At 57.5% G+C, this 25,145-nt stretch overlaps 2 protein-coding genes across 3 annotated transcripts; one reads left to right on the top strand and one right to left on the bottom strand.

Moving 5' to 3' along the window:
* Nucleotides 1-7,919: 7,919 nt before the first annotated feature.
* On the top strand, nucleotides 7,920-9,579 carry AANAT (aralkylamine N-acetyltransferase; the record flags this gene model as incomplete). Its single annotated transcript, XM_079905242.1, is given in 5 exon segments — nucleotides 7,920-8,413; nucleotides 8,721-8,889; nucleotides 9,282-9,345; nucleotides 9,348-9,526; nucleotides 9,532-9,579. Coding segments are annotated over 5 exon segments (954 nt in total).
* A 755-nt stretch (nucleotides 9,580-10,334) lies between these two features.
* RHBDF2 (rhomboid 5 homolog 2) lies at nucleotides 10,335-24,595 on the bottom strand. 2 transcript variants are annotated; one of them, XM_079905120.1, is made up of 18 exons: nucleotides 24,404-24,595; nucleotides 20,520-20,685; nucleotides 19,337-19,467; nucleotides 18,561-18,756; nucleotides 18,270-18,476; nucleotides 16,825-16,953; nucleotides 16,358-16,476; nucleotides 16,004-16,198; nucleotides 14,937-15,048; nucleotides 14,641-14,715; nucleotides 14,296-14,457; nucleotides 13,828-13,937; nucleotides 13,615-13,678; nucleotides 13,426-13,520; nucleotides 13,122-13,197; nucleotides 12,870-12,970; nucleotides 12,539-12,692; nucleotides 10,335-11,834 (listed from the first exon to the last, which is right to left on the bottom strand). In XM_079905120.1, the coding sequence occupies exons 2-18, from the start codon at nucleotides 20,661-20,663 to the stop codon at nucleotides 11,415-11,417; spliced, it is 2,490 nt and encodes an 829-aa protein (XP_079761246.1). In that variant the 5' UTR covers nucleotides 20,664-20,685; nucleotides 24,404-24,595; the 3' UTR covers nucleotides 10,335-11,414. The 2 variants fall into 2 exon arrangements, with proteins under 2 accessions (XP_079761246.1, XP_079761247.1); XM_079905121.1 differs by lacking the exons at nucleotides 18,561-18,756; nucleotides 19,337-19,467; nucleotides 20,520-20,685; nucleotides 24,404-24,595 and having other exon boundaries at nucleotides 16,830-16,953; nucleotides 18,270-18,364.
* Nucleotides 24,596-25,145: the final 550 nt, after the last annotated feature.

The raw sequence follows: 25,145 nt of genomic DNA, 5'->3' as shown, positions 1-25,145 counted from the left end.
ATACAGACTACACTCATGGAAAAGTTATAAGAACACTCATGAAAGAAAAAACATTTTAAAAAAAATAGAAAAAAAAGAAGAAGAACATGCGTGAAGCACAGATGGCAATCTGAGTACATGAGATGCCCTGAGCCAAGTACTTATTGAGTAATACGTAATATTGGTAATTATTGGGCTTGGGGTGGGGGGGGCCCAATATGGACCTGTATCTTAGAAAACTCACATACTAAGATATAGAAAAAGAGCTTAAGGGGAATTAGTATATGATTCAGGGCCACAGCTGGGTTCCCTAATCATCGGCTTCCCATCACAGACCGCAGTGCAGAATGGCCATCTGGAATCATTGCTGTAAGGACACAGTTCCCTACTCCCTTCCCCATAAAGACCTGGGAGGCTTAGTAGCAGTGACATAGTAACTTCTGTTCCATCTACCATGTCCCTTTAGCTCTGTCTCCTTGGCCTCGATCACCTAACATTTATTGATCATCCACCTAACATTTATTGATCACCTATATTGACCAGGCACTTTGCCAGGCACATTCACATACATTATCTTGTTTGTTATCACAATCTGGAATATAGGTGTAACTAACCCTCTTGTACCAGTGAGGAAACAGAACCCAAGGAATTCAGTGCCTAAGGTCACAAGGTAGTAACTGGCAGAGCCAGGCTGGAACCCAGGTTTCCTGACTCAAGTGCAGGGTCTTTTTTTTTTGGCCACGCCATGTGGCTTGTGGGATGTTAGTTCCCCAACCAGGGATTGAACCCAACCCCGGGCCCTCGGCAGTGAGAGCATGGAGTCCTAACCCCTGGACAGCCAGGGAAGTCCCTGCAGGGGCTTTTCTAGTCCTGTGTCCATCAAGGGATGGGGGGTGAGCAAATCGTTAGGAGGGGCAGGGCAATGAACGCCCGAAATCTTTGTTTGAGGTCAAAAATCCAAGTGAGCTTTGCGTTCTACTCCAGCTTATGCCAGTGTTTGTTTTAATATAAAAAGAATGTCCTTTTTTCCCTAATCGTTGAGTAAAATTAGCACTCCAGGAAGATGTGCCGTGTTTATTCTGTGGCTTCTTATAATAACAGCTAATAATAGCAACCATTTATTGAGCTGTAACTTAATGCCAGGTACTATGATAAGTGCTTACATAGATTACCCACCTTTACATAGATGATCTGCCTGTGAGGGAGGAAGTATGAGCCCCTACTTCGTGAAGCACTGTGCCAGACTGTGCTGTGCCCCGCTCCCGCACCACTACCAAGAACGTTCTAGGCTGTAGGCAAGAGACCTAGATTTCAAATGCTGACCCCTCCCTTGCTAAACCTGTTCTGAGCACGTGGATCCTCTTGTATTTATACGTGTAACCCTGGTGCCTAGTAAGTGCCTGGCACAGCACTGGCACGCAATAATGTAACATCTTGGTGGGTACAGTCTGAGGTTTCTGTACTTCCACTTGGCCAGTTTCCCAGCCTCTCCTCTGTATACCTGAGGAGTTGAAGCTGGGGTGGGGGAGAGCAGCGCTCTCTAGCCCTCTCCTGCCCATGCTCCCTCAAAGCCCTTTCTTCTCTTTTTTTCATATTTTATTTATTTGGCTGCACCGGGTCTTTGTTGCTACATGCAGGATCTTTGTTGCCACGTGCGCGGTATTTGTTGCGGCATGCGGGATCTTTTAGTCATGGCATGCGAACTCTTAGTTGCAGCATGTGGGATCTAGTTCCCCAACCAAAGGTCAAACCCGGGCCCCCTGCATTAGGAAGGCAGAGTCTTAGGCACTGGACCACCAGGGAAGTCCCTCAAAGCCCTTTCTATCACCCCCAGCTTGAGCTTCATCCGAGCCCTTTTACAGAGAGAAGCTCAGTGCGTTCCTCCCCACCTCGTGGTGACCTTCAGTGCCCTCACTCAGACCTGAGATGCCCTGGACAAGGTTTGAGTCTTGACTCCTTCCCAAACCCCCAGACAGTGTCTCTTTACATCCAGGCTGGCGAGTGGGGTGAGCCTGGATGGAAGCGACTGCCTGATTTTCATTTTCATAATTGTTGAATGAAAAAAACCCTGTATTCCCCAATGGAGAAACCCCCTTCTCTCATGGCCCCAACACCTAGCCCTTCTTGGCAAAGAGAGATGCTTCTTGGGAGAATTTTGCTTATTTACAAATGTGCCTGCCAGAAGCTGAGCTAGCCTGGCCACTCCCCTTGCTTAGGAGCTGGCCAGGTGCAGGAGGCAGCAGAGCTGACAGCAGAGTGAGCTGATCTCTGGGAAGCAGGCCGTGTCTTGTCCCTATCTTAACTGGCCACTGGCTGCCTCTCCAGACCCATGCATGAAGTGTGCACGGGCCCCACACCGCCCGCTGGGGGTGCCTTACCCTGCCCAGCCTCTCCAAACCTCCGTGTAGGAGCAAATTCAGACGGGCTCAGAGAGATCCTTCTACCCTGCAATGAGTGTTTGGGGGCTCTAGGCTGGCTTCAGCACTGGGGGCTTTAGTTCAGAAAGTGGGACAGGAGGGGAGCTGCCCTGGAGAGTCCTCCCACACCTCAGTGGCTGGCTGGAGAAACGCCTCTGAGATCCAGCTGTGTGTTGCTCTAGAATCACGGGCTCTTGGAGTTAAAGGGGCTCTTCTTGTCCCTGGAGCCTCACCTCTCCTTGCATTGATGCCCTGGGAGAACCAAGTGTGGGGTCTGCCCAAGGTCACCCTGCAGTACAGTCAGAATCAGGACCCAGACCAGCTGGCTTTTGGCCATTCTCACTCCTGACTCTGAGGATGGGTTGCAATCCACTGCGTGAAACACTTTGTGCTGAGGGCAACAGTGGGAAGGCTGAGCCATAGTGAGAGCCCAGGCTTGGCAGGCTCATCCTGCTTCCCTCCTCCTTGAGGATACAGGGGCCAAAGACAGCAAATCCACCAGACCAGCTTGCAGAACAACAGGGCTGCAGTGGCTTAATCAGGCCATGCTCTTCACCACCGACAACCCAGCACCAACACGTGGGTGTTTCCTGGATGACCAGCCACGGGTGCCAAGTGGCATCTTCTCCCCAGACCCCTTCCTTTTCCCAGAGTCCTCATCCAGGTTGATGGCAGGGTCACTTACCTGGGTACCAAGTTGGCCACCTGAGGGTCAGCCCTCGATATTGAGCTCCGTAAGTCATCAAAGCCCAGGTCATGGTCCCTCTACCCCCTTTTCACAACCCCAAATCCAGAGCTGCTCCGCGGAGGGCAGCTCCACGGGGGCTGGTGCAGGAGTGGTGATGGGATGGTCCAGTGGCTAAGGCTGGGGTTCTGCCGTTAGATGAACGTGGGTTTGAAGCTTGTGCTGCCGCTGACTCACTATGTGACCTTGGGCAGCTTATTTTACTTCTCTGAGCCTTGGTTTCCTTTCTGTAAAATGGGAATAATAACAGTACCTACTAGATAGGGCTATTGAGAATTTAACTGACATGATGAATGGGAGGTGCTTTGCACCTGCCTGCACAATGTAGGCGCTTGATCAACGTTACCTGCTGCTATTAATTCATCTCCATCCCTTGCCTACGCCATTGCTGTAGTCGTCTCACCACCTTGTTCCCAGGAGATTGAAAATATAAACATGATCATTCGACTTCTTTGTTTAGCGTCTTTCTGTGGCTTTCCATGGTCCACCAGAGAATGGCACAAGGGCCCCTTCATGAATTGGTTCCTTCCACCTACCTCCCACCCCGCCTTCCAGCTCTGCACCCCAGTGCACACAGTCCACGCTCTGGCCTCAGCTGCTCACGCCAGGATCCCAACGTTTTGGGGCCACCATGCCTTTGCACTTGCTTCACCATCTGCTTGTAATTTTTTCTTTTTTTTCTATTTTTTTGGGGGGGGGTACACGGCCCTCTCACTGTTGTGGCCTCTCCCGTGGCGGAGCACAGGCTCCGGACGTGCAGGCTCAGCGGCCATGGCTCACGGGCCCAGCCGCTCCGTGGCATGTGGGATCTTCCCAGACCAGGGCACGAACCCATGCCATGTCCCCTGCATCGGCAGGCAGACTCTCAACCACTGCTCCACCAGGGCAGCCCTGCTTGTAATTTTTTATTCCTCTACTTCAACCCATGGTTTTACCTAAAGAACTCCTTTTCATCTTACAATACTCAGCTTGGGGCTTCTTTTTATTCTATCTATCTATCTATCTATCTATTTATTTATTTATGGCTGAGTTGCGTCTTTGTTGCTGCGCACGGGCCTTCTCTAGTTGCTGAGAGCAGGGGCTACTCTTCATTGCGGTGTGCAGCCTTCTCATTGCAGTGGCTTCTCTTGATGCGGAGCATGGGCTCCAGTACTTGTGGCTTGCGGGCTCTAGAGCGCAGGCTCAGCAGTTGTGGTGCATGGGCTTTATTGCTCCGCAGCATGTGGGATCTTCCCGGACCAGGGCTCAAACCCGTGTGTCCTACATTGGCAGGCGTATTCTTAACCACTGCGCCACCAGGGAAGCCCCAGCTTGGGGCTTCTTATCTATGAAGTCTTCCAAGAGCCCTATTTTCCCCACTTATTCCCCCACTTACCTGGTCATACCTGTCTGATTGCATTTATTTCCCTCTATTACAACCATTTATTTGCATGCCTGTCTCTCCTGTGGGACCGTATCTTCTTTGTATCTTTGTATTCCAGCATCCAGCATAGTTCTGATTCATAGTAGGTACTCAAAAGATTTTTGTTGAGAAAAAGACTCACAGACATAGAAAACAGACTTGCGGTTGTCAGAGGGGAAGGGGGTGGGGGAGGGATGGATTAGGAGTTTGGGGTTAGCAGATGCAAACTATTATATATAGAATGGATAAACAACAAGGTCCTACTGCACAGCCCAGGGAACTATATTCAATATCCTGTGATAAACCATAACGGAAAATATATGAAAAAGACTGTATATATATGTATAACTGAATCACTTTGCTATACAGCAGAAATTAACACAACATTGTAGATCAACTATATGTCAATTTTAAACAAATTATGTTGAATGATTGAACAAAACAAACCAACTTCTCTCAAAGGTCCCGATGGTGCCAACAGGTCTCTGGGACACCTCTGTCTTTGCTCAAGTCCCAAGTTCTCCATTTGTCCTAGACACACACCCTACACAGGCACATTCACCCCACGTGCACATACGTACATATACACGTGTATACACACACACGTGCACACACATACACACGTGCCTCCCCCCACCATTGCTCTCTCCTTAAACTTCAGTTTCTAGATCTGGGCTGCCCGCTGCCGTGGCCCCTAACCACCTTGGGCCTTGAGCACTTGAGATGTGGCTGGTCTGAACTGACACTGGATTATGAAGACTCAGTGTATAAAAGAAAAAAAAAAAACAGAGTATGAAACATGTCTGATAATTTTTATATTGATTCCTTGTTGAAATGACAATAACTTTATATATATTGGGTTAACTACAATATTTTTTTAAAATCAAATTAACCTGTTTCTTTTGGCTTTTTCTCGTGTGGCTACTAGAAAATTGAAAATGACATATGCGGCTCACGGGATCTTTCCGTTGGAGAGCTGGGCTCCAGAGGCTCAGGAAGCCGTAGGTCCCTTCTTTCTCCAGGAGGTGGCGAACTCTTCCTGCTTTTGACACCTCCGTTGCAGAAAGGTCTGGAAAGTTCCTGAGGAAACTGCCTGTGTAATATGGCAGATTTTGAACCCTAAATAAGGACGGGGCCACGTTCAGCCCTGCAGTGATGTCAGCCTATCTATGCAAAGGAGGCTTCAAAATAAATCCACAGCAAATCAACGAGCTAAGTGTCATCCTCCTCAACGGAATCGCCACCCAGTTGATAGGCTCCTAGTCTCTGTATCTAGCACATCGCCGCCACACGTTCAATGCAATTTCTGTTTTCCAGAGGTTTATACGCTCCCGGGAGCTCGCCCAGTGAAACTTCTGCACACAGTTCTCCATCTCAGCCTCTGTCCCCTGGGGAACCTGCTAGTGACAGACTATGGTTGGAAAAGTAACTATGATTAGGCAAAATGTGCCCCGTGCCAGGTGTGCAGAGCCTATCTTAAGTGCAGGGGAGGACTGAGAAAAGGATGCCACCCTCAAAACCACCAGAAAATGCAACTAGTTGCCCAAGTGCCTGAACTGAGGGCTGCCTTCCCTGCCTGTCCAGGCCTTTTGGTTGCTCTGCTGGGAAAACTGGGGTCTCAGAGGTATCATCAGAGTGTTTCGGGGCCCCCCAAAACACTGCATCTGGTCCCCACCCACCCCACCCCTCTGTCCTGGAAGGACTTTTTTTTTTTTTGCGGTACCCGGGCCTCTCACTGTTGTGGCCTCTCCCGTTGCGGAGCACAGGCTCCGGACGCGCAGGCTCAGCGGCCATGGCTCACGGGCCCAGCCGCTCCGCGGCATGTGGGATCTTCCCGGACTGGGGCACGAACCCGTGTCCCCTGCATCGGCAGGCAGACTCTCAACCACTGCGCCACCAGGGAAGCCCTGGAAGGACTCTTAACGGCCATCAGAAGCCTCCTTGTTAGGGGAATCTAAGATCTTTTCTCCACTCTGGGCTGCGTGAGATGCTGCTGGCCACCCCCTCCTTGGGTTCTGGGGTGTGTCCTGATCCTGGGTCTGCTCATTTCCTCATCTTTCTTCCTGTTAATGGTTCCCCCCTCCAACCCAGAGAGAACATCCCCAAGCTTGGGCCCCAGCTTCCCTGTGGGGACACGCGGTCCCTCAGAACGTTCCTCCCATACTGTGACTCAGATGTCCGCTCCATCGTGAGGACAGCCAAGTCTGTATCCATCATCCCACCGCTATGGAGCATTAGTGGGGTGGGGGCTCAGCCGGATCAGAGGCCAGGCTCTGCTGGGGCAGGTGGGCAGTCAGGTCCCATGGCCCTCTGGGGTTCACCATGTGCCCTGGACAACCTGCCTCCAACTGTCATAGAATGTTCTGGAGCCCTGGAGCAGGAGCCCAGCCATAGCCCAGGACTTGCCTGGGACTACAGAGCCTGTAGCAGAGACCTGGCAGCCAGCCACAGCTGATGCCCAGATGTGTGTATCCCTGTCTGGCGGGCTAGGAGGCCCCAAAGGAGACCAGGCTGGAGCGGGTGACGGTGGGACCCCTAAAGGGGAGAAGAAGTGCAGAGTGGGGGCAGGGTGAGCAGAGTCAGAGCTGGGGGAGCCGTGGTCGCAGGACCCTCTCAAGGGAGCTGGTGCTGGAGGGAGACTGTGGCACAAAGAGCAAAACCCTACGAACAGGGGTCTGGAGAGAAGCCCCTGAGCCGTCCCCACACCGGGACATTTGATGACGTTGACTTTACATCCAGCACCCGGACTGTCCCCTCCCCTCTGGGTCTGCAGTTCTAATTGGCCACCAGGCAAGTGCTCTAAATGATAGCACACTCAGGCTGCCAGAGCTGGAAGGACCCTCAGAGCTGGGCTTGCCCAGGCTTCCAGGGGACAGAGGGTGAATGCCTGTGCCAGCCAGTTGGCGCCAAGGCAGGGATTAGAGTGGACCCATGAGTTTAGCCCTGTGCTCTTCCCCCCAAACTCTGGGGCCTCAGCCAGCCACTGTAATCCTCTGCAACCGTGTGCCATCTGAGGTTTCACCCTCAGCACGCAGGGACAAGGCGCAGGGTGGCCGGAGCCCTGCTGACTTCGACCTTCCTGTAAAAGGGAGGCGGGGCGGGTGGGGGATTAGACATCTCTGAGATCAACGTCACGTGCTGCCCGGCCACACTTGCTGCAACAGCCGTGTACCCAGGAGTCTGGATTTTTCTGGTCCTGAGCCTGTGGATGGCCCCTGGGGTGATTGGCTCTGTGGGGGGAACATTGGAGCCCCTGCCCCACAGTCCTGATAAGTGGGACCCCTGCACCTGGGCTCCCAGAATTCAAGAACGGGAGTCCCCTGCTTGGGGCTTGGAGATGTGGGGAGAGAAGGTGGAGGAGGGAGGGCAGGGCGACATGCAGGACGTGGGGCTTTGTAAGGGAGGGACGGCCACCTCTAAGAAGTGCACATCAGCAGACGGTCAGGGAAAGAGACAAACAGTGACCCGGGGACCCAGTAAGCAGGGACAGGGCAGGAAGTGTCCACGCCCTGCTTGCCCGCTCCACCCCAGCCCCCAGATTCCCCACTCCAGGTCCCCTACAAAAGAGGCAAGATGCACCATCACCCTGGACGGCCCCCCGGGAGTTGAGGACCAGACCCCTGACCGTCGCTCCTCCGCAACAGGTGCAGAGGGGCCCTCCTCATCACAGAGGCCACTTCTGAAGCTGGGGCCCCCCAGGGTAGCAGCAGCGGCCAGGAGGTCCACTCAGAGCATCCACTACCTGAAGCCTGTGGCTCTGCGCCTGCCACCTGGGATCCCAGAGTCCCCAGGTCACCAGCGGCGCCACACACTCCCCACCGAGTTTTGCTGCCTCACCCCAGAGGATGCTCCTGGCGTGTCTGAGATTGAGTGAGAGGGTGGGTAACCCCCCAACAGGATCCAGGACGCTGCTGAACTCTGTCGCTGTTGCCCTTGGAGAGAAGACCCTCGAGTCTCCTGCCCTTGGCAGTTGGGACCCCAGAGTATCTGACTCTGGGTGTTTCTGTGCATGTGCAAGAGCACATGTGTGTTCAGCAAAGTGGGGGGAAGAGCAGCCCTGAATCCTCTGCTTTCCTGTGGGGGAGGGCTGGGGGCTGAGGGAGCCCACCCCCAGCATCCGAGCAGATGCTCAGTGGACAGTGGGCATGTGGCACGGTGACCACTGAGTCACCACCAGGGCCGGCTCCACAGCCTTCATCTCTGTCTCGGGCATCTGCCCCCTGAACCTGGACCAGGTCCGGCACTTCCTGGCCCTGTGTCCTGAGCTGTCCCTGGACTGGTTCGTGGAGGGCCGCCTCGTGGCCTTCATCGTCGGCTCCCTGTGGGCTGAGGAGAGACTCACTCTGGTGAGGAAGGGGCTGGGGGCAGAGATGCCCAGCCCCAGGAGGGCCTCCGGGGGAGAGGCCACTGCCCGATGGTGCCAGCTCCTCCTGTGCTCACAGAGGCAGCCAGGTGGGGGGAGGAGCCTGGAGGCTGGGATCTCTTCCTCCGAGATAAGAGATGAGCACAGACGTGGGTCCTCTCCAGGGCAAGACCAGTCCTTTGCGGTCTCAAGGCCCTCATGAAGGGACCGCCATAGGGCTGGGAATGTAGGTCCCAATTTGGGGTCTCCTTGGGTAGGAGGGGGGTCCTGATTAGAGGCACTCAGGGGCACCTGCCCTTGGCCCAGGTGGGGGTGGTTTGGGGGTGCAGGTGTCCACAGAGGTGACCTGGACTCGTGTCCGTCTCTTGCCCCCAGGAGTCGCTGACACTGCACAGGCCCGGGGGCCGCACAGCCCACCTGCACGTGCTGGCCGTGCACCACCCCTCCGGAGGCAGGGCAAGGGCTCCATCCTGCTCCGGCGCCACCTGCACCACCTGGGCGGCCATCCAGGCGTGCACCTGGCCGTGCTCACATGCAAGGACAGGCTGGTGCCCTTCTACCAGAGGTTCGGCTTCCACCCTGTGGGCCCGTGTGCCGTGGGCTCACTCGCCTTCGGGAGATGTAGTGCTCCCTGCGGGGCCACGCCTCCCCGCGCAGGCACACCGACTGCTGAACTGGCCGCCCCCGGGGAGCCCACGGACGGGTGCCAGGGGTGTGGGGAGGCAGGCTGGGGGCTCCTACCCAGTCCCGCTGTCCCCTTCTCTGCCCTGCTGTCGCTCAGCTCAGCTCAGCCTGAAGGGAGACAGTGATTCCCAGAGGGTCCTGGGGTGGGGGGTGGGGGTGAAATAAAGAGAGGGCGGGGCGGCTGCTCCCGGCCCAGGCTGCCCTGTTGGGGCACGAGTGCTGTATCCTCCAGTCTGTCCACGCGAGGCCTCCTGGACCCCCTGCATCCAAACTGTGCCCACACGTGGCTGGGTGGGTGAATTGGGGACAGTGGGAGGCGGCCTGCAGCCCTGCTTCAGCGTCCTCACCAAAGGAGCCGGGTGCTCAGGGGGCCCTTATTCCCCCAGGCCCAGGGCTGCCCCTTCCTATCCTCATCCCTGGAATGGAGGCAGCCGGGAGCAGGGAAGGGCAGGGGCCACCTCCCAGCTTCCCCACCCACCCACCCTGGGCACCCACGGTTACTGTGGGTCCTCTGTCCCACGGGGTGTGATATGAAGGGCTGGGGGGCGCAGGGAATGGACCGCACTGCTTCTGCCAGGACGGCCCTCCTCTCCACCCAGCCAGACCCCTGATGGGGCTTGGGGAACGCAGGGGTCTAAAGATTTGACACCACCTTCTCAAGGGCCCCCTTGAGCCCCTCCATGTGACCCCAACCTGGCTTCTTCTCCAACCAAATCTCCCACAAGACCCACAGGCATCCACTGTCCCTTTGGGCCAAGCCCCTGCCCCCTAGCTCCTCACGGCTGACCCTGCCACCCCCCACTCCCAAAATAAAGTTCCAGTTTTTATTCTATGCGAGGCTGGAGATCAAAAGACGATACTTTCTTAAAGAATATCATTTAATACATTTCAGACATCGTCCATACAAAGTTAGCGTTACTTTAAAAAAAATTAGGACCATAATATAAACTGGTAAAAAAAAAAAAAAAAGGTCTGATTGACCTTGGACAACCCCTGGACACGGGTCCTTGGGGTGGCCCTGCCCTCACCTGGGCAGGAGTGAGGCAAAGGATGGTTGGCTGGCTGGCGTCAGTCCAGTCCCAGGAGGCAGAACACTGACTTGAAGGAAGGGACTGGGCTGGGAGGGGCTGGGGGGCCTGGGTGCGGGGCAGGTTCAGCCTCTGTTTGCTGAGCTCAGCGGAGGCTCTCGGATTGCCGGTCTGTGTCTCTTGGCTCCTTCTCTGCCCCAGGCCACTGCCAAACCCTGTCCCAGAAGGTTTGGACCCGGAGGTTATGGGCAGGCTCACCAGGCCACGGATGAGTGCAGGGCGTGGATTCACAGGGCAGAGATGGGAGGGGAAACAGGTAGGGGCCGTGGCCAGGCAGGGCTGGGAACCTGGTGGGAACCCCAGCCAGGTCCCCAGGAGGGGCAGGCTCACAGCAACGGGGAGGGGGAACGTACCAGCAGAGCCAGAGGTGGGAGATGGGCAGCAGCCCAGGACCTTGGGAAGAAAGGAGCCCACCCCCCAGGAAGTGGTCCTGACAGCAGGGGAGCAGGGTGATGTCAGGGCCTGGGCCCTGAGCTGCAGAGAAACACATGTTCGGAGTGTCCCCCAGCCCAGGCCTGGGGAAGGGGGCCCTCAGTCCCCCAAGGAGCCGCCCTTGATGACCGTCTCCCGCGGACTCAGCCTCTCCTGGGGGCAGAGCTCCTGGGAGCAGGGCCGGCCCCACAGGGTCTCTGGAGCGGGGGTGGGCGCTGTGCAGGCAGGCAGCCTGGCCCGGGCACAGTCTCCACGTCCTCAGCGCTGCGTGGGAGCAGCCGTGCCAGCCCCGCCAGGCAGGTGGTCAGTGCAGCACCTGGTCCAGCTCGTACTTCTCGCAGAAGTGGCTGGTGAAGGGGAAGCAGGTGAGGTACTCGATCCAGGGCCAGTGGATGGGGTAGACGTAGAGCCAGATGACCAGCGAGGCGAAGAGGCCGGCGAAGACCAGCAGCGACACGAGGATGAGGGCGCGCTTGCGGTACTTGTCGCTCGTGCCGAAGGTGATGTAGGGCAGGAAGGCGAAGGCCAGCAGCAGGCCGCTGAGGAAGCCAAAGATGTGGGCGATGTTGTCGATCCAGGGCAGGAGGCCGCAGATGAACAGGAAGAGCACGATGGCCGACAGGTTCAGGAAGGCCTTCCAGGGCCGCTCCAGCAGCTGCCAGCTCTGGAAGAGCTCCACGAAGAGGCAGGCCAGGAGGCCGAACTGCGACCCTGCCGGGCCCACCTGCGGTGGGTGGATGGGGAGGGGACAGGGTCACTTCCGGGTGCCACGTGGGAGCCTGTGGGGAGGCCTGGGCACAGCCGGGCTGGAGCCCCAGGACCTGGGTCATCCTCTCCGTGAGCCCCTCCCAGGGTGGGGACCCCGAACCTGACGGCCGGGGGGCAGGAGAGGTGCAGCTGGAGCTGCTGGAACAAAGCTGGGCTCGTTCCACCCACCCTTTCTGCGACACTGAGCACCTACTACGCGCACGCCCAGTGTCATAAGCAAGACAGACTGCTCCAGGCAGCGCACGTGGGGAGGGACAGACCGACACTGAACAAGCCCACAGCGTGAGGCTGGCTGATCAAAACACTGCCGTTTCTTTGGGTCAAGAACGGTTGCACGAGGGCAACTTCATATGGCCCAACTCACAGCTATGGGACGCGCTGCAGGCGGTGGTCATGGTCGCGGAGAGAAATGAAGCAAAGAGGCAGAGTGAGGGACGGGGTCCAGGTCTTCCTGGAGGTGACCTCTACACGTGACCCAGGGGCATCACTGCTCCCTCGCGCCTCGGGATGGACTAAGGAATTGGCCGGGAAGCCCCCAGCTTAGCTGTCCATCCGCTGTTGAGCCTGACGTGGCAGGGGCTGTGCGTCCCTCAGGCCAAGCCAGGCGGGAGGCGTGGAAGCAGTAGAGCTAGCCCTCCCTGCCGCATCCTGGGTCCCTACCTCCGCGCGGTACGGGAGGAAGATGGCACTGGCAAGGTTGCCGGTGATGCCGCTGAGAATGAAGATGATGGCGATGCGGTGCCAGCCGGCCAGCTTCTCCAGGTCCCGTAGGATGGTCATTTGGAAGATCACAGACACGAGGCAGTGCACCACGCTGGGCGGGGACACACCGGGCATCAGCCCCCCGCCCCGTCTGCCAGCCAGCGACTTCGGGAGCAGCGGGGTCTGGCAGGTCATGCCAGCTGCGCCCTGGCCCAGGGGCCCCTCCTCCGGGAGTCCAGGTGGGCGGGCACCACAGGGGTCTGGGGGTGGGCAGCGAGGCACCTCTTACCCCGCGTGGAGGAACAGAGACAGCCAGAGCCTGTAGAACTGATCTGGGACCTCGGGATTGAGGAAGGGCAGCAGCCCACACACCTTGTCCAAGCAGTGCACCTGGGGGTGGGAGCACGGCAGTCAGCGCCTAGGACCCCGCTGGGTCCGAGGCCCCGATGTAGGGGGCAGGACCAGATACCCGCTGCAGGGGAGCATACAGGCTGCTGCGCCTGGCTGCTCGTGCCCAGGGCCCCACCAGACCCCACCTCACCTGGGAGCAGAGCGTGGCCTCTTCGTGGAAATAGCCGTGCACGAACTCGCAGTATTCCCGAGTGGTGACCTCACAGCTGGGGGACAGGGAGGCAAGGCGAACGCCAGGGCCCTGAGTCCTGCCCGCCCCCGCCTAGTGCCCAGTGCCCGGCCGCAGCAGGCACCACTGGCAGGACGCGGTGCCCCTCTGCAGGAACCTGCCCACACCACGGACGGCCCCCGAGTGGGGAGGGAGAACGCCAGCTGGGCGGTGGGTGACAGAGGGGAGCACAGGGGCTCCGGGCCCAGGGCCCAGGCCAGCTCACCTGCCCTTGGTGCCGATGCAGCAGGGGCGGCCCCGAATCTGGCAGTCCATGTGCGGGAAGCCCGAGCGGTTACTCTTGGCCTGCTCCGTGCAGATCTGCCAGGAGGGGCACAGGCAGCGGCTAGGGCTGTGCAGCAGCACGCAGGCCCTCCCCACCCTTCCCGGACCACTCTCCCCCCTGGACACTCACCGGCCACTTGGTGATGTCATCGGGCCAGATGTGGGCACCACTGGAGGCCGGCTCCTCGCAGGTTCTGGAAGCAGAGGTCGGAGGGGGCAAAATGAGGGGCCACGGCATCCCCGGCCTGCCACGCCCACTGGCCAACATCCCCATGGGTGGCACAGACCACGTGATGCTCAGCCCCATCTCCTCAGCTCAGCTGTGGGTCTCCCGGGACTGTACCTGGGGTCCTGGTTGCACACGGCCCCCGATGTCCGCTTTTGGCCCAGCGCAGACTTGTCCATGGGGGGCCCCGTATCATCCTGCCACTTGACAAAAGTGGCCAAAGTCTCCTGGAGGATGGAGGCAGGCTGGTCACGGCTAGGACAAGGTCACCACCATCAGAGTGGGCAAGGGCCCCTCCAGGGCCGGGGCTCTTGCCCTGCTGTCCAGGGCTCAGGCTCATCTCCCAGACCCCCACCCCCACTGACACTCCCAAGACCCAGCTTTCACCGCTCTGGGGCTGGGGAGGTTGGCACCCTCCCTGTGCTGAGCTGCGTGCAGGGGTGTGTGATGCCAGGGAGGGTAGAGGAAGGACAGAGGCCACGTAGACACTGCCCTTGAAGGGCCCCTCCCCCAGGCTGGGGCAAGTGGAGATGGTGCAGGGGACCAGGGTGGGGCTCGCAGGGGTCGGAGGGCCTCTGCCCCCACCGAGCAGTCCTGCTGCAGCGTCTGGATGCAGCCCGAGTGGTCATTCTGGACACAGCAGCCCGAGTCCCGCTCCAGGTCTCGCTCCCGCAGCACCAGCTGCTCGATCTGCTGGTCCTTCCGGATGCAGGGTGAGAACTTGGCTCCCAGGTGGATCAAGTCAATCTGGGGGCGGAGGGTGGTGGGGAGTGAGCTCGGGTCCAGACCTGGCTGCTCCGTTGAGAGTCTCCCCCTGGGGGCCCCTGATGAGGGGGGCTTCCAGGCAAGCCAAGCCCCTTCCTGCTCAGCTGGGGGTGGCAGAGGCCAGAGGCTCCCTGCTGAGACGCTGTCCCTGCCTGGGCCCCTCACCGAGCTGGGGCCGATCCAGAAGTTCTCCTGCTGGCTGTACTTCATGCTCTCGTACACACCTCTGTTCCTGAGTACCTGGTGCAGAGGCGGAAGGACGGGGCGGTCAGGGGTTTCTCTGTCCCAGGAAAGGGCCTCCGGGGAAGGGGCTGAGAAGCACAGCAGTGGTGAGCCCAGAGCACCCTCCTGCTTGGGCCAGGTTGTTGCTGTGGGAGGGCCTGGGTGGCCCAAGATGCTGCCGCCTCTTGGGGGAGGCTAGGATCCCCAGGGCGGAGCCCCCCTTCCCTAGCCCCACTCACCAGCTGGGTGGTGACGTGCTGGGCGAAGCCCACCGGCGCGATGCCGTACGTGCAAATCACCAGCAGTGTGATGATGACGTGGACGAAGGTCAGCCAGTAGGTGAAGTAGGGCCTGCGGGCAGAGGTCTCGGGTCAGCGGAGCCAAAGTCACATCCCAACCCTCAGCCCCAGCCGCCGACAGCTCGCACCTGCTCCCTATCCTCCACTACTCCCCTCCAACTCATCCTTCTCCACAGCAACTCTTAAAATGCACCTCTCTGCGTCTCTCCCAGCTTAAATCCTTTCCATGGCTTCTTGCTGCCCTGGGGATAAAGTCTAACATGGCTCCTTCCCCACTGGTTGCAAGGCCTTGCTACGTCTGCCCACCTCCCTGGCCTCCTTCCTCTCCTTCTCCTGCAGTTCCTGGAACAAACCCCAATCCCCGCAGCCCCAGGGCCTTTGCACATGATGCTTCCGTTGCCTGGGATGCCCTTGCCGTCTCTCTTCACCCAGCTAACTGCTGCTGCTCCTGACGACGCTGCCCCCCACCAGTTGTTCACTCCCAGTCTCTGTCCTCCTTCTCCAGGACACTCACCACACCTGCTATCACTTAATTTTTTTAAACTTAGGGTCCAATGTCTAGCAGGTTGCTGCTAATTGTACGTTCTTTGAGAATGGCCTCTTCCCAATCCTCTGGCTTCCCCCAAGGTCTGTGTGCAGGCCTCTTCACAGTCCCTTCACTCGTGGTCACAGCTTCTAACTGCCCCTCTGACCTACCCCGCCCGCCCTGCTCCCCGCAGAGGAAGCAAGTCCAGAAAGCGGGGAGGGTGGAAAAGAGGCAGCAACACCCGACAACCCTTCCCAGGTGACGTGCATGCTTGTAGGGTGACCCTAGGGGCCGTCCCTGCTCCCCTGACCCAAAGACTCGATGAACAATAAGGGGAGATTCGGGAGGGGCCCCAGGGGAACCTGGAAGCTCCCAGGCCCTCCTGGATGGCTCTCAGCCCTTCTCCCCTGGGCCTATGCCTGGGAGTGGCTCTCCCCGCACTGTCACAGAGTGGGTGGGGCCCCAGGCCCGCGTGGCTCACCGGTGGCTGTCGAAGCTCTCCAGCTGGCGCTGCACGGTGCTGCTGATGCTGCGGCGGTAGCTGCGGTTCAGCCAGTTGCCCACAACGCCCAGGCCGTAGTGCCGCTTCTTCCGGTCGAAGGCGAAGTGCTTCACCTTGGATGCGATACGCTTGCCACGTTTGGCCGCGGGCACCGGGGCTCGGTCAGACTCCTTCCTGGTGAGGATGGTGGTCTCAGCCTGGTGTCCTCCCCTCCCACATCCCATGACGGGGGTCCGGAGGGACCTGTGGTCTAGGGAAGCCCCCTGGCAGGGTCGTTGGGCTCTTCCTCCACAGTGCCACCTCCCTCCACCTGGAGGATTGCCCAGAACTCACAGAGGGATCTGCACCTCTTCGGGGGAGACCGGGGAGGCCGAGCGTGGGATGCCCCGGAAGTAGCTGGCAGAGAGTGGGGGCGACTCAAACACATCGTCAGGCACGGAGCTCATTTCTTCCTGGAGTGGGTGTGGAGTCGGGGACACAGAAGGAGACAATGTGAGGAGTCACTGTCTCCAGCACTGCCCCCAGTAGCTCAATCAAAGGGCAGGACAAAGCCGGACAGGCTCTTTGGAAGGGAGGTAGAAGGCACGTGTTTGTGGGCCCTGATGGGGACTTTCCCGGCTGGCACCCTTCCTCACCCCAGGTCCTTGCCCTGCCGACAGAAAGACGCACCCCCATCCCACCGACGGGCCTTTGGACATCCCAGGGGCTCCCAGCAGAGCATGACTGAGGCCGGGTGACCTCTCCTGGCTCCCACCCACCCCGGTCCCCCGACCCCGAGGGCCCACACACGCCATGCTTGCCTTACTAAAAAATGAGGAGTAGAATGTCTCTGCTCCATCGACCGCGTCCTCCTCCAGGAAGCTGGGGTAGGCAAAGCTGCGCTTGACCACCCGACACCGCTGTCCTGCGGCATCCATTACCGAGCGCCCCTGTGCCAGACAGAAGCATGGGCGTCAAGCCCAGGTCAGGTACCCCTGCCCCTGACACCAAAGGAGTCTGTCAAGCCCATCTGTCTGGGGAGGTGGGACCCTGCCCAGAGCATGTGCATCTGCGAGAGAGGCCAGGACCGGGCTCCGGCTCCTGCGTAGCCTGACTGCAGCAATCTCTACATGGTTGGCTCTTAACTTCTCCCTGGTGACCTCCGGCCCTCTGGCTTGGGCACCTGACACCCCACCACTCATCCTGCACCCTTATTCCCACCGGCTTCTTGGCACGGCACACCAGGCCCCTGCTGACCTTTTGATCCCATCTCCTGTCATTCCTCTTGTAAACACACTTCACTAAAACCACCTGCTACTCCCTCCTACCTCCAGGCCTTTGCATAGGCCGTTCCCCTTGCTGACAATGCTGTTCCCTTCCTGGCAAACCTTTCCTTATATTTCTCAAGTGCCTTCCCTGACACCAGCCTCTCCTATGGGTGGGCCCCAGCACTTATCACACTGAATGGTTGACACCTGCCCTCACCCGAGCTGAGGGCTCCTCTAGGGCAGTGACACTGGCTCAACTCACTCTGTAGCCCCTGTGCCCAGCACATAAGGGGGTTCAGTAAACACAGGTCAGTGAGTGGTGCCTGCACATTTCACTTCCTACTTTCCACCTTATGTGTCAGTGCAGAAACCAGCTGTCCACACTAGGGACAACTAGAAGTGGACCACTTCTAGTGGGACCACTAGAAGGACGTGGGTCTGGCGCCCAGGGATCCCGGAGCAACCACTGCCCTTGGCACAGAGGAAGATGCCTGGGGACAGAGGTGCTCTGGGGAGAGAGATGCTCTGAGGAGAGAGATGCCTGGGGAGAGAAATGCTCTGGGGAGAGAGATGCTCTGGAGAGAGAGATGCGTGGGGAGAGAGATGCTCTGGGGAGAGAGATGCTCTGGGGAGAGAGATGCTCTGGGGAGAGAGATGCCTGGGGAGAGAAATGCTCTGGGGAGAGAGATGCCTGGGGAGTGAGATGCTCTGGGGAGAGAGATGCCTGGGGAGAGAGATGCTCTGGGGAGAGAGATGCTCTGGGGAGAGAGATGCCTGGGGAGAGAGATGCTCTGGGGAGAGAGATGCTCTGGAGAGAGAGATGCGTGGGGAGAGAGATGCTCTGGGGAGAGAGATGCTCTGGGGAGAGAGATGCCTGGGGAGAGAGACACCTGGGGAGAGAGATGCTCTGGGGAGAGAGATGCCTGGGGAGAGAGATGCCTGGGGAGAGAGATGCTCTGGGGAGAGAGAGGGAGCAGGCTGGGCAGAGGTGTCTTTACCTTGAGGAAGGCCGTGGCAGCTTGAAAGCTCATGTGGGCCACAGAGATCCTCTTGCGGTGGGGCAGGTGGGAATAGCCGCTGGAGCGGACGCTGGTGAAGGAGGTGAGGGACAGGACCCCAGGGGTCAGGGGTGGGTGCGGGGCGTGGGGCCGGTCCACCTCGACCGTGTGGCGGAACGCCCGTCCTCGGGCCAGGGGATCCACAATCTGGACGGGAGGGAGGTGGTGAGCATAGTCAACTGGGCCCTGGGCCAAGTCATCTGCCGCCCCGCAGCCCCCGCTGGAGCCCACCTTGGGCATCTTGCAGGGTCTTGGAGACTCGGTGCCCTGGAAGGAGGGCAACTCTTGGCTGGGGAGCTCCAGGTCCCGCTGGCACGAGGCCTTGAGCCGGCCGTAGCGGGCGCTGCAGTGGCGCAGGCTCCTGCGCTGCCAGTGCTGGTGCTTCAGCTCCCAGTCGCTGCTGACCCCGAACCACTGGGCCGTGCCCCTGCGGGAGCAGATGGGGTGGGGAGCAGGCAGGTGTGTGACAGGGGAGCGACCGCAATGAGAGAAAGGCCATGTGCGCAGAGAGGTGACAAGAGAGGTGACAGGGCACGTGTGTGTGCAGGGGAGGTGACGGGCACGTTTGTGTGTGCAGGGGAGGTGACGGGGCACGTGCGTGTGTACAGGGGAGGTGACGGGGCACGTGCGTGTGTGCAGGGGAGGTGAGGGGGCACGTGTGTGTGCGTACGCAGTGGGAGGGGCAGATCAGCTTCCCCTTGACCCCTGGTTCGGTGCCCAGGAACCAGATGGGCAGAGGGGGATTCAAGTCAAGAGCTTGAGGGCTGAGCTGGGAAGGCCCCGGGAGCTGCTGTGAAGGGCAGGGGTCCACCCCCAGCTCCCTGACTCCCCTCAGCCTCCTCACTGTGGCTTCCTACCAGGCACAGAGCAGCCTGGGCCTCAGTTTCCCCACCTGGACCATGGGCTGCCTGCCCGTGCCTCCCGGGAAGGGCCCAGGGCCCAGGTCCCAAGAGTTGACTGGCCCAGGGTGGGTGGGGAGGAGGTGGGGACGCGGCGGGCGTGCTCACTTGCGGATGCTCTGGGACAGGGAGGCCTGTCGGCGGCGGAAGCCGGGGCGCTTCTCCGAGCCGCCCTCCTGCCATCGTGCCCTCGGCTCCTGGAGGCTGACGCTCTTCAGGAAGGCTGGGTTCCTGGGCCTCTGTGGACAGCGGGCAGGAGCATGGGCTGTGACTGCCTGCAGCCCAGATCCCAGGCTGGCTCTGCTCTGGCTCCCAATGTGAAGACCCAGACAGAACAAACCTCGACCCGAGTCTACCCCAAGCTGCTTTCATTCCGAGGGTCAAATCGTCATTTTCTAGTGTCTTCGGCGATCCCAGCACACGCTTCCCTAGCTCCCTATCCAGCGCTCCTGCCTTAGGCCTTAGCCGTGGCTAAGCCTTGGCCTCGCCTGGCTTTACATGTTTGAAAGAGCCCTTGGCATGAGTGGGCGGCATGAGACAGCCTCCCCGGTGCCCCAGGCTGCGCGGGGAGCCCACGCTCTTTTTTTCTTTTTTTTTTTGCGGTACGCGGGCCTCTCACTGCTGTGGCCTCTCCGGTTGCGGAGCACAGGCTCTGGACGCGCAGGCTCAGCGGCCACGGCTCACGGGCCCAGCTGCTCCGCGGCATGTGGGATCCTCCCGGACCGGGGCCCGAACCCGTGTCCCCTGCATCGGCAGGCGGACTCTCAACCACTGCGCCACCAGGGAAGCCTTTTTTTTTTTTTTTTTTTTTTTTTTTTTTTAGCCCACGCTCTTTGCAGCTAGTTCTCAATGAGCTCTTTATGGAACGCTGGTCCGGACCGGACTGCTGGCAACGTTGATTCCCCCCCCCCCCCGTTCCCCCGCAGGAGCTGGGCGCTGGGATCCAGCTGCTGGTGCTGCAGGCGCGCTGTGCCCCTTCCCCCAAGTCACAGGCAGCCCACCGCCCGCAGAAGGGCCAGGGCTCGGGCAAGGGAACGGAAACAGCCAATTCCCGGCGGAACCGGCAAGTGTTTCTTATTTTCCCTGGCCCACCATGAGACAGAGACTGAGCTCAGGGCCCACCCCCTGTGAAGTGTGGGGCCAGGAAGGACAGGGTACAGCCTACAGCAGGGACACAGGGCAGCTGTGGCTCCAGAAAGCCCTCCTCCGGGAAGTGAAACTGCCCGAAAGGTGTCATGGGAGCACAGCGGTGGCCGGTGGCAGGGCGCCGAGCGCCCAGCTGCTCCCTTACCTGGGGCAGCATGCTGGCCTGCTCGCTGGGGTCCGGGGTCCCGGGCGGAGGGATGGCGATGGATAGGTTGGGTGGCTTCCGGCTCTGCAGGCGGCTACTGGACACCGAGGAGACGCTCTCGCCATTCTTGTCAGCGGAGGCCATGGTGGGCGGGGGGGTGGGGCAACTGGAATGGAAACAGGGAGGGGGCACAGGTGTGTCAAGAGGCGGCAGGACAGGAGGGGACACGGGGACAGTCCAGGGTGTCAGGGTGGTACCTGGGCAGGCAGCCCAGACTGAGAACAACCTGTAGAAAGTTGGTTCAAACCTAACTCTGGATTTCCGGGAAGGGAGGCGAAGGTTGAAAGAAGTGCAGCCGAAATTGTAACCAAAGGAGGCATTATGCTTCCAGAAAAATCACAAGGAAAAGTACTGCAAGCAACGGTAGTAGCTGTTGGATCCGGCTCTAAAGGAAAGGGTGGAGAGATTCAACCAGTTAGTGTGAAAGTGGGAGATAAAGCTCTTCTCCCAGAATATGAAGGCACCAAAGTAGTTCTAGACGACAAGGATGATTTCTTCTTTAGAGACGGTGACGTTCTTGGAAAATACGTCGACTAAAATAAGTCACTATCGAAATGGCATCACGTGAAGCTGCCACTGAAGTTCTGAAATCTTTCATCATGTAAATAATTTCCGTGTTTCTTTTACCATAAAGTAATGATATCCAAACTCATGATATTCAGTGTCTCTGAAATTTAGTTTCTCTGTATTGATTTAAACATTCTCAAATAAAAGTATATCAATGAAAAAACAAAACAGAACAAAAACCTAACTCTGGACACTAAACCATGAAGCAGAGACTGACTCTGGGCTGTGTGGGGCAGGGTGAGAAGGTGTATTTTCATCCTTCATTTGCATTCCAGGGCAGCAGGGGTCTGGGAGGTCCCCAGCTCACCACCTCGTTCCATTTCCAGTCTCTCTGCTTCAGGCAAGGACCTCACCCAGAAAGGAACATTGAGGGCCAGGGATGCAGAGCTGCCGTGATCTTGGCCACCTTATCAGCCTGGCCAGAGCAGGCCAGGGGGCCAGAGGCAGCTTCCTTGGCCAAAGAGCCCTGCCTTCGTCCTGGGGGCAGGGCTTGGGGGAGGACAAGGGGAAAGGCTCCAGGCAGCCCACAGACAAGGGGCCCACAGCTGTGCAGGGAGCAGGTGGTTCTCAGAGGAGAGATCCCTGGGCTTTGAGCAAGGAAGGAGCAGCTCAGCCTAATTCCCAGGTAGATGAGAAAGCCAACGTACCGGTCCCTGTCCCCCAGGGTTGGCAGGTTCCTCTTTCAAAGGAAAGTGAAACTGCCACCTGTCTGGTACTTTTTTCTTTTCACAAAGGAAGAATATTATATCTTAATGATAAAGATGATATGTGAACCTTGCCACAAAAAAAAAAAAAGACTCAGAAGACTGTAAAGCAGAAAAGTGAACTCCTGGCCCGCCTGTCACCCCACGTTCCAGGAAAGAGCTCGGTGTGCACCCCTCTCCAGGTGCCTCTCTGCACTTGGAAAAGGACACGTGTACTTAACATTTTACACGCACTCATACCTTTTCTTCTATAGCGTGGACATCCTTCCCTGTCAATGCAGACAGATAGCTTTACCTGATCTTTCTTGATGACTGGGAAGGTTTCACTGAGTGGAATGTACCAAGATTTACTTAATTCCAGACTGATGGTTGTTTAGATTCATGTCCAGTGTTAACGAACACCCTTGCCTATACCGTGTGTACTTGTCCCAGTATTATCGCAAGACGAACTTCTAGAAGTGGAGTTGCTGGATTGAAGAGTAATTGCATCTTGAATTTCAATGGATCTTGCCAAATGGCCCAGCCAGGAGGAAGTAGCAGTTTACCTCCACCTGGGGCTTTTCCATAGCCATCATGGTGCCACTGACACCCACACCCCCCTTGACCCACCAGAACTAACACCTCCGCCTCATCTATTCTCTCCATTTCATCTCTCACACTGCCCGTGACTTTTTTCTTGCTAAAACCCTTCACTATTTCCTCTCCCCACGTCCCAAGGCTGCTGGGGCAGGTTTGATTTCTCTCCCCTCGCACAAGGCCAGGGACCTCACATCCATCTGCCAACTCAGGGGAGAGTCACACAGGAGCCCTCCAGCCATGGGACGGACGCCGAGGTGTGGGACGGCCGGGCAAGGCAGCAGCCACCTCTGTTCCCAGTCTGTCCGCTCCCCACTCTCTGTCCAGCTCCTAGAAGAGCCACCGTCGCCTCTCATCTGAAGGACCACAGCCTCCAGATTCCTCTACCTGCTGCCCCCCCGAGCTCCCACCCCGGGACCATTTTCCACACGGCGGCAGAATCCACCTTTGAAACGTGCAAATCATACCATGTCACTCCCTGCTCAACGCTAGGCCAGGATCTCCAGCTCTCACTTAAAGCAAAGTCCAAACTTCTCACTGGGGCCTCTGGACCCTTTGTGGCTTTGTCTCCTCCTTGTTCCTTCCCCACCCCATCAGGGCACCCTGGGCCCCTCACCGCTCCGCACCTACCAAGCCTCTGTGAGGAGGTGCTGAGGGCTTGTGGTCAAAAGCACAGACTGGAGCCGGGTGGCCAGGGTTTAACCTGCACTTGACCATGGGTCACCCAAGTCCTCACCTTACGAGGGAGGAATAACCCGCTCCGCCGGAGAGGTGTCCTGGGCATCAAACGACTGCACGCATGACACACACTCAGGCAGCGTGGCCACAGAAACTTGTTCAGGAATGGTCACAGCGGCCTGTTCATTGCGGCCCAAAGGTATAAACAACCCAAATGCTCACCGACATACAAATGGATGGGGGGAGGGATAAATTAGGAGGTTGGGATTAACATACACACGCCACTATGCATAACATAATCAACAAGGACCTCCTGTATAGCACAGGGAACTCTATTCAATATTCTGTAATAACCTATATAGGAAAAGAATCTTAAAAAGAAGAGATAAATGTACACGTATAACTGAATCATTTTGCTGTACACCTGAAACTAACACATTGTACATCAACTATAATATTAAGATTTTTTTTAAAGTGTACTATGACCTGTGGGAAAAAAACATACAAATGGATACAAAAAATGTGTTAATCCACACAGTGGACTATTACTCAGCCACGAACAGGGATGCTACGCTGAGACGGGCTACAGTGTGGATGAACCTGGGGGATGTTACGCCAGGTGAAAGAAGCCAGACACAGAGACCACTTACTCCAGGGGTCCAAATACAAGTCCAGAAGAGGCAAATCTATAGACAGAAGGATGAGTCGTGGCTTAGGGCTGGGGGAGGGGGCTGGAGGATGACAGCTAAGGGGCGTGGGTTTCACTCTGAGATGATGAAAATGTTCTACAGTTGACAGTGGTGATGGTTACATACACCTGTGAATATACTAAAAACCATTCAACTGTACGCTTTAAATGGATGAGTTTTATGTGAATTACATAAATTAAATGTGAACTATATCTCAGTAAAGCTGGTTAAAAAAAAGTCTCCAGCAGGTGCTCCATAAACGTTGGGCCTCTGCCCCTGCTGGTCCCTTCCTCCCCAGATAAGATCATCACACAGCAGAGCACGTAGCTCCTTCTCATCATTCTGGTCCCAGCTTGAGCGCCACCTCCTCCAAGCAGCCCTCCCTGGCTGCCTGAGGCAGCTCCCCCTCTACCCCATGTGCCTCTCCATCACTTCACCCTGCTCACCTCCCTCGCTGCCCTCTTTCTGTCTCATTCGCGCTGCATCTCCACTGCCAGAAGAGTGCTGGCCCCCATGCGGCATTAGGACGTAGTTGTTGAAAATCAGATAAGCAAGCAAGCAAAGCAGCTGGTACCTGGGGTCCAGCCCACTCGGCTACCCAGATTCCTACCTTCAGGGTCTGGGTTGAGCTCACACCTTCCTGGGTCTTGTTGCAGAGGGCTTTAGAGCATGTTCTAGTCCTTTCCTCACTCTGCACAGATGCTCTAGGGTGAAGCCTCAGCTCTGCGGAGAGGTGGATGGATGCAGAGACAGAAGGAAAGATGGACGGATGGCTCCAGGTCAAGCAGGGCAGCTCCCTTGGTGCTCACAGCCTATAAGGAAGGGAGTGCAGGCTCAAGGGTGTCAGGACTACTGCACCTTTTGATCTTATTGACCTCAGTCTCCTCATCTATAAAATGGGGATAATTCCACCAGCTTCATAGGTGAGGGATTAAGAGATATATTCTCCTCCTCCTCCCCGTGGAGTAAAGGCCCTTGTGGTGATGAGCTGGATGCTTCAGAGGGCCTGGAGGCCAGCAGCCTCTGGGCATTTACCTAATAAAACCACCTAAAGACCTGGGCTCTGGGCTGGGAACCATAATCAAGATGGTCCCTACTTTCTTTTCCTGTTTCTACAGAACTTTACTAGAAACATTTAACTTTAAAACACGCAGGCATTATTGCCTATCTTCTGATTAAGACCTGTTTTCAATTAAAGTAAGCCAAATATTCAAGGCAGTGTTCAAATGATTCGGAAATGTTTTGCTGTTGTTTTGGTTCTTTAAATTAATTTTTTTTTAAGGTAAAATCCACACAACATAAAAGTAAGGATTAAAAAGCGAACAACTTGCGGACTTCCCTGGCGGTCCAGG

Source organism: Stenella coeruleoalba (genome assembly GCF_951394435.1).
Source record: "Stenella coeruleoalba genome assembly, chromosome: 19".
In the NCBI taxonomy this organism is placed as follows: domain Eukaryota; kingdom Metazoa; phylum Chordata; class Mammalia; order Artiodactyla; family Delphinidae; genus Stenella; species Stenella coeruleoalba.
Note: the sequence above shows the minus strand (reverse complement) of the source record. Positions and strands in the feature narration are given on the sequence as shown.

Bases quoted from the DNA above. Each gene is read 5' to 3' on its own strand.
- RHBDF2 (XM_079905120.1), bottom strand. From the start codon at position 20,663: ATGGCCTCCGCTGACAAGAATGGCGAGAGCGTCTCCTCGGTGTCCAGT. The intron at 16,954-18,269 runs GTAAAGACACCT...TGTCTGGCACAG, and splicing joins CTGCCACGGCCTTCCTCAAG to GGGCGCTCGGTAATGGATGC. The intron at 16,477-16,824 runs GCAAGCATGGCG...CACCCACTCCAG, and splicing joins ACTCCTCATTTTTTAGTAAG to GAAGAAATGAGCTCCGTGCC.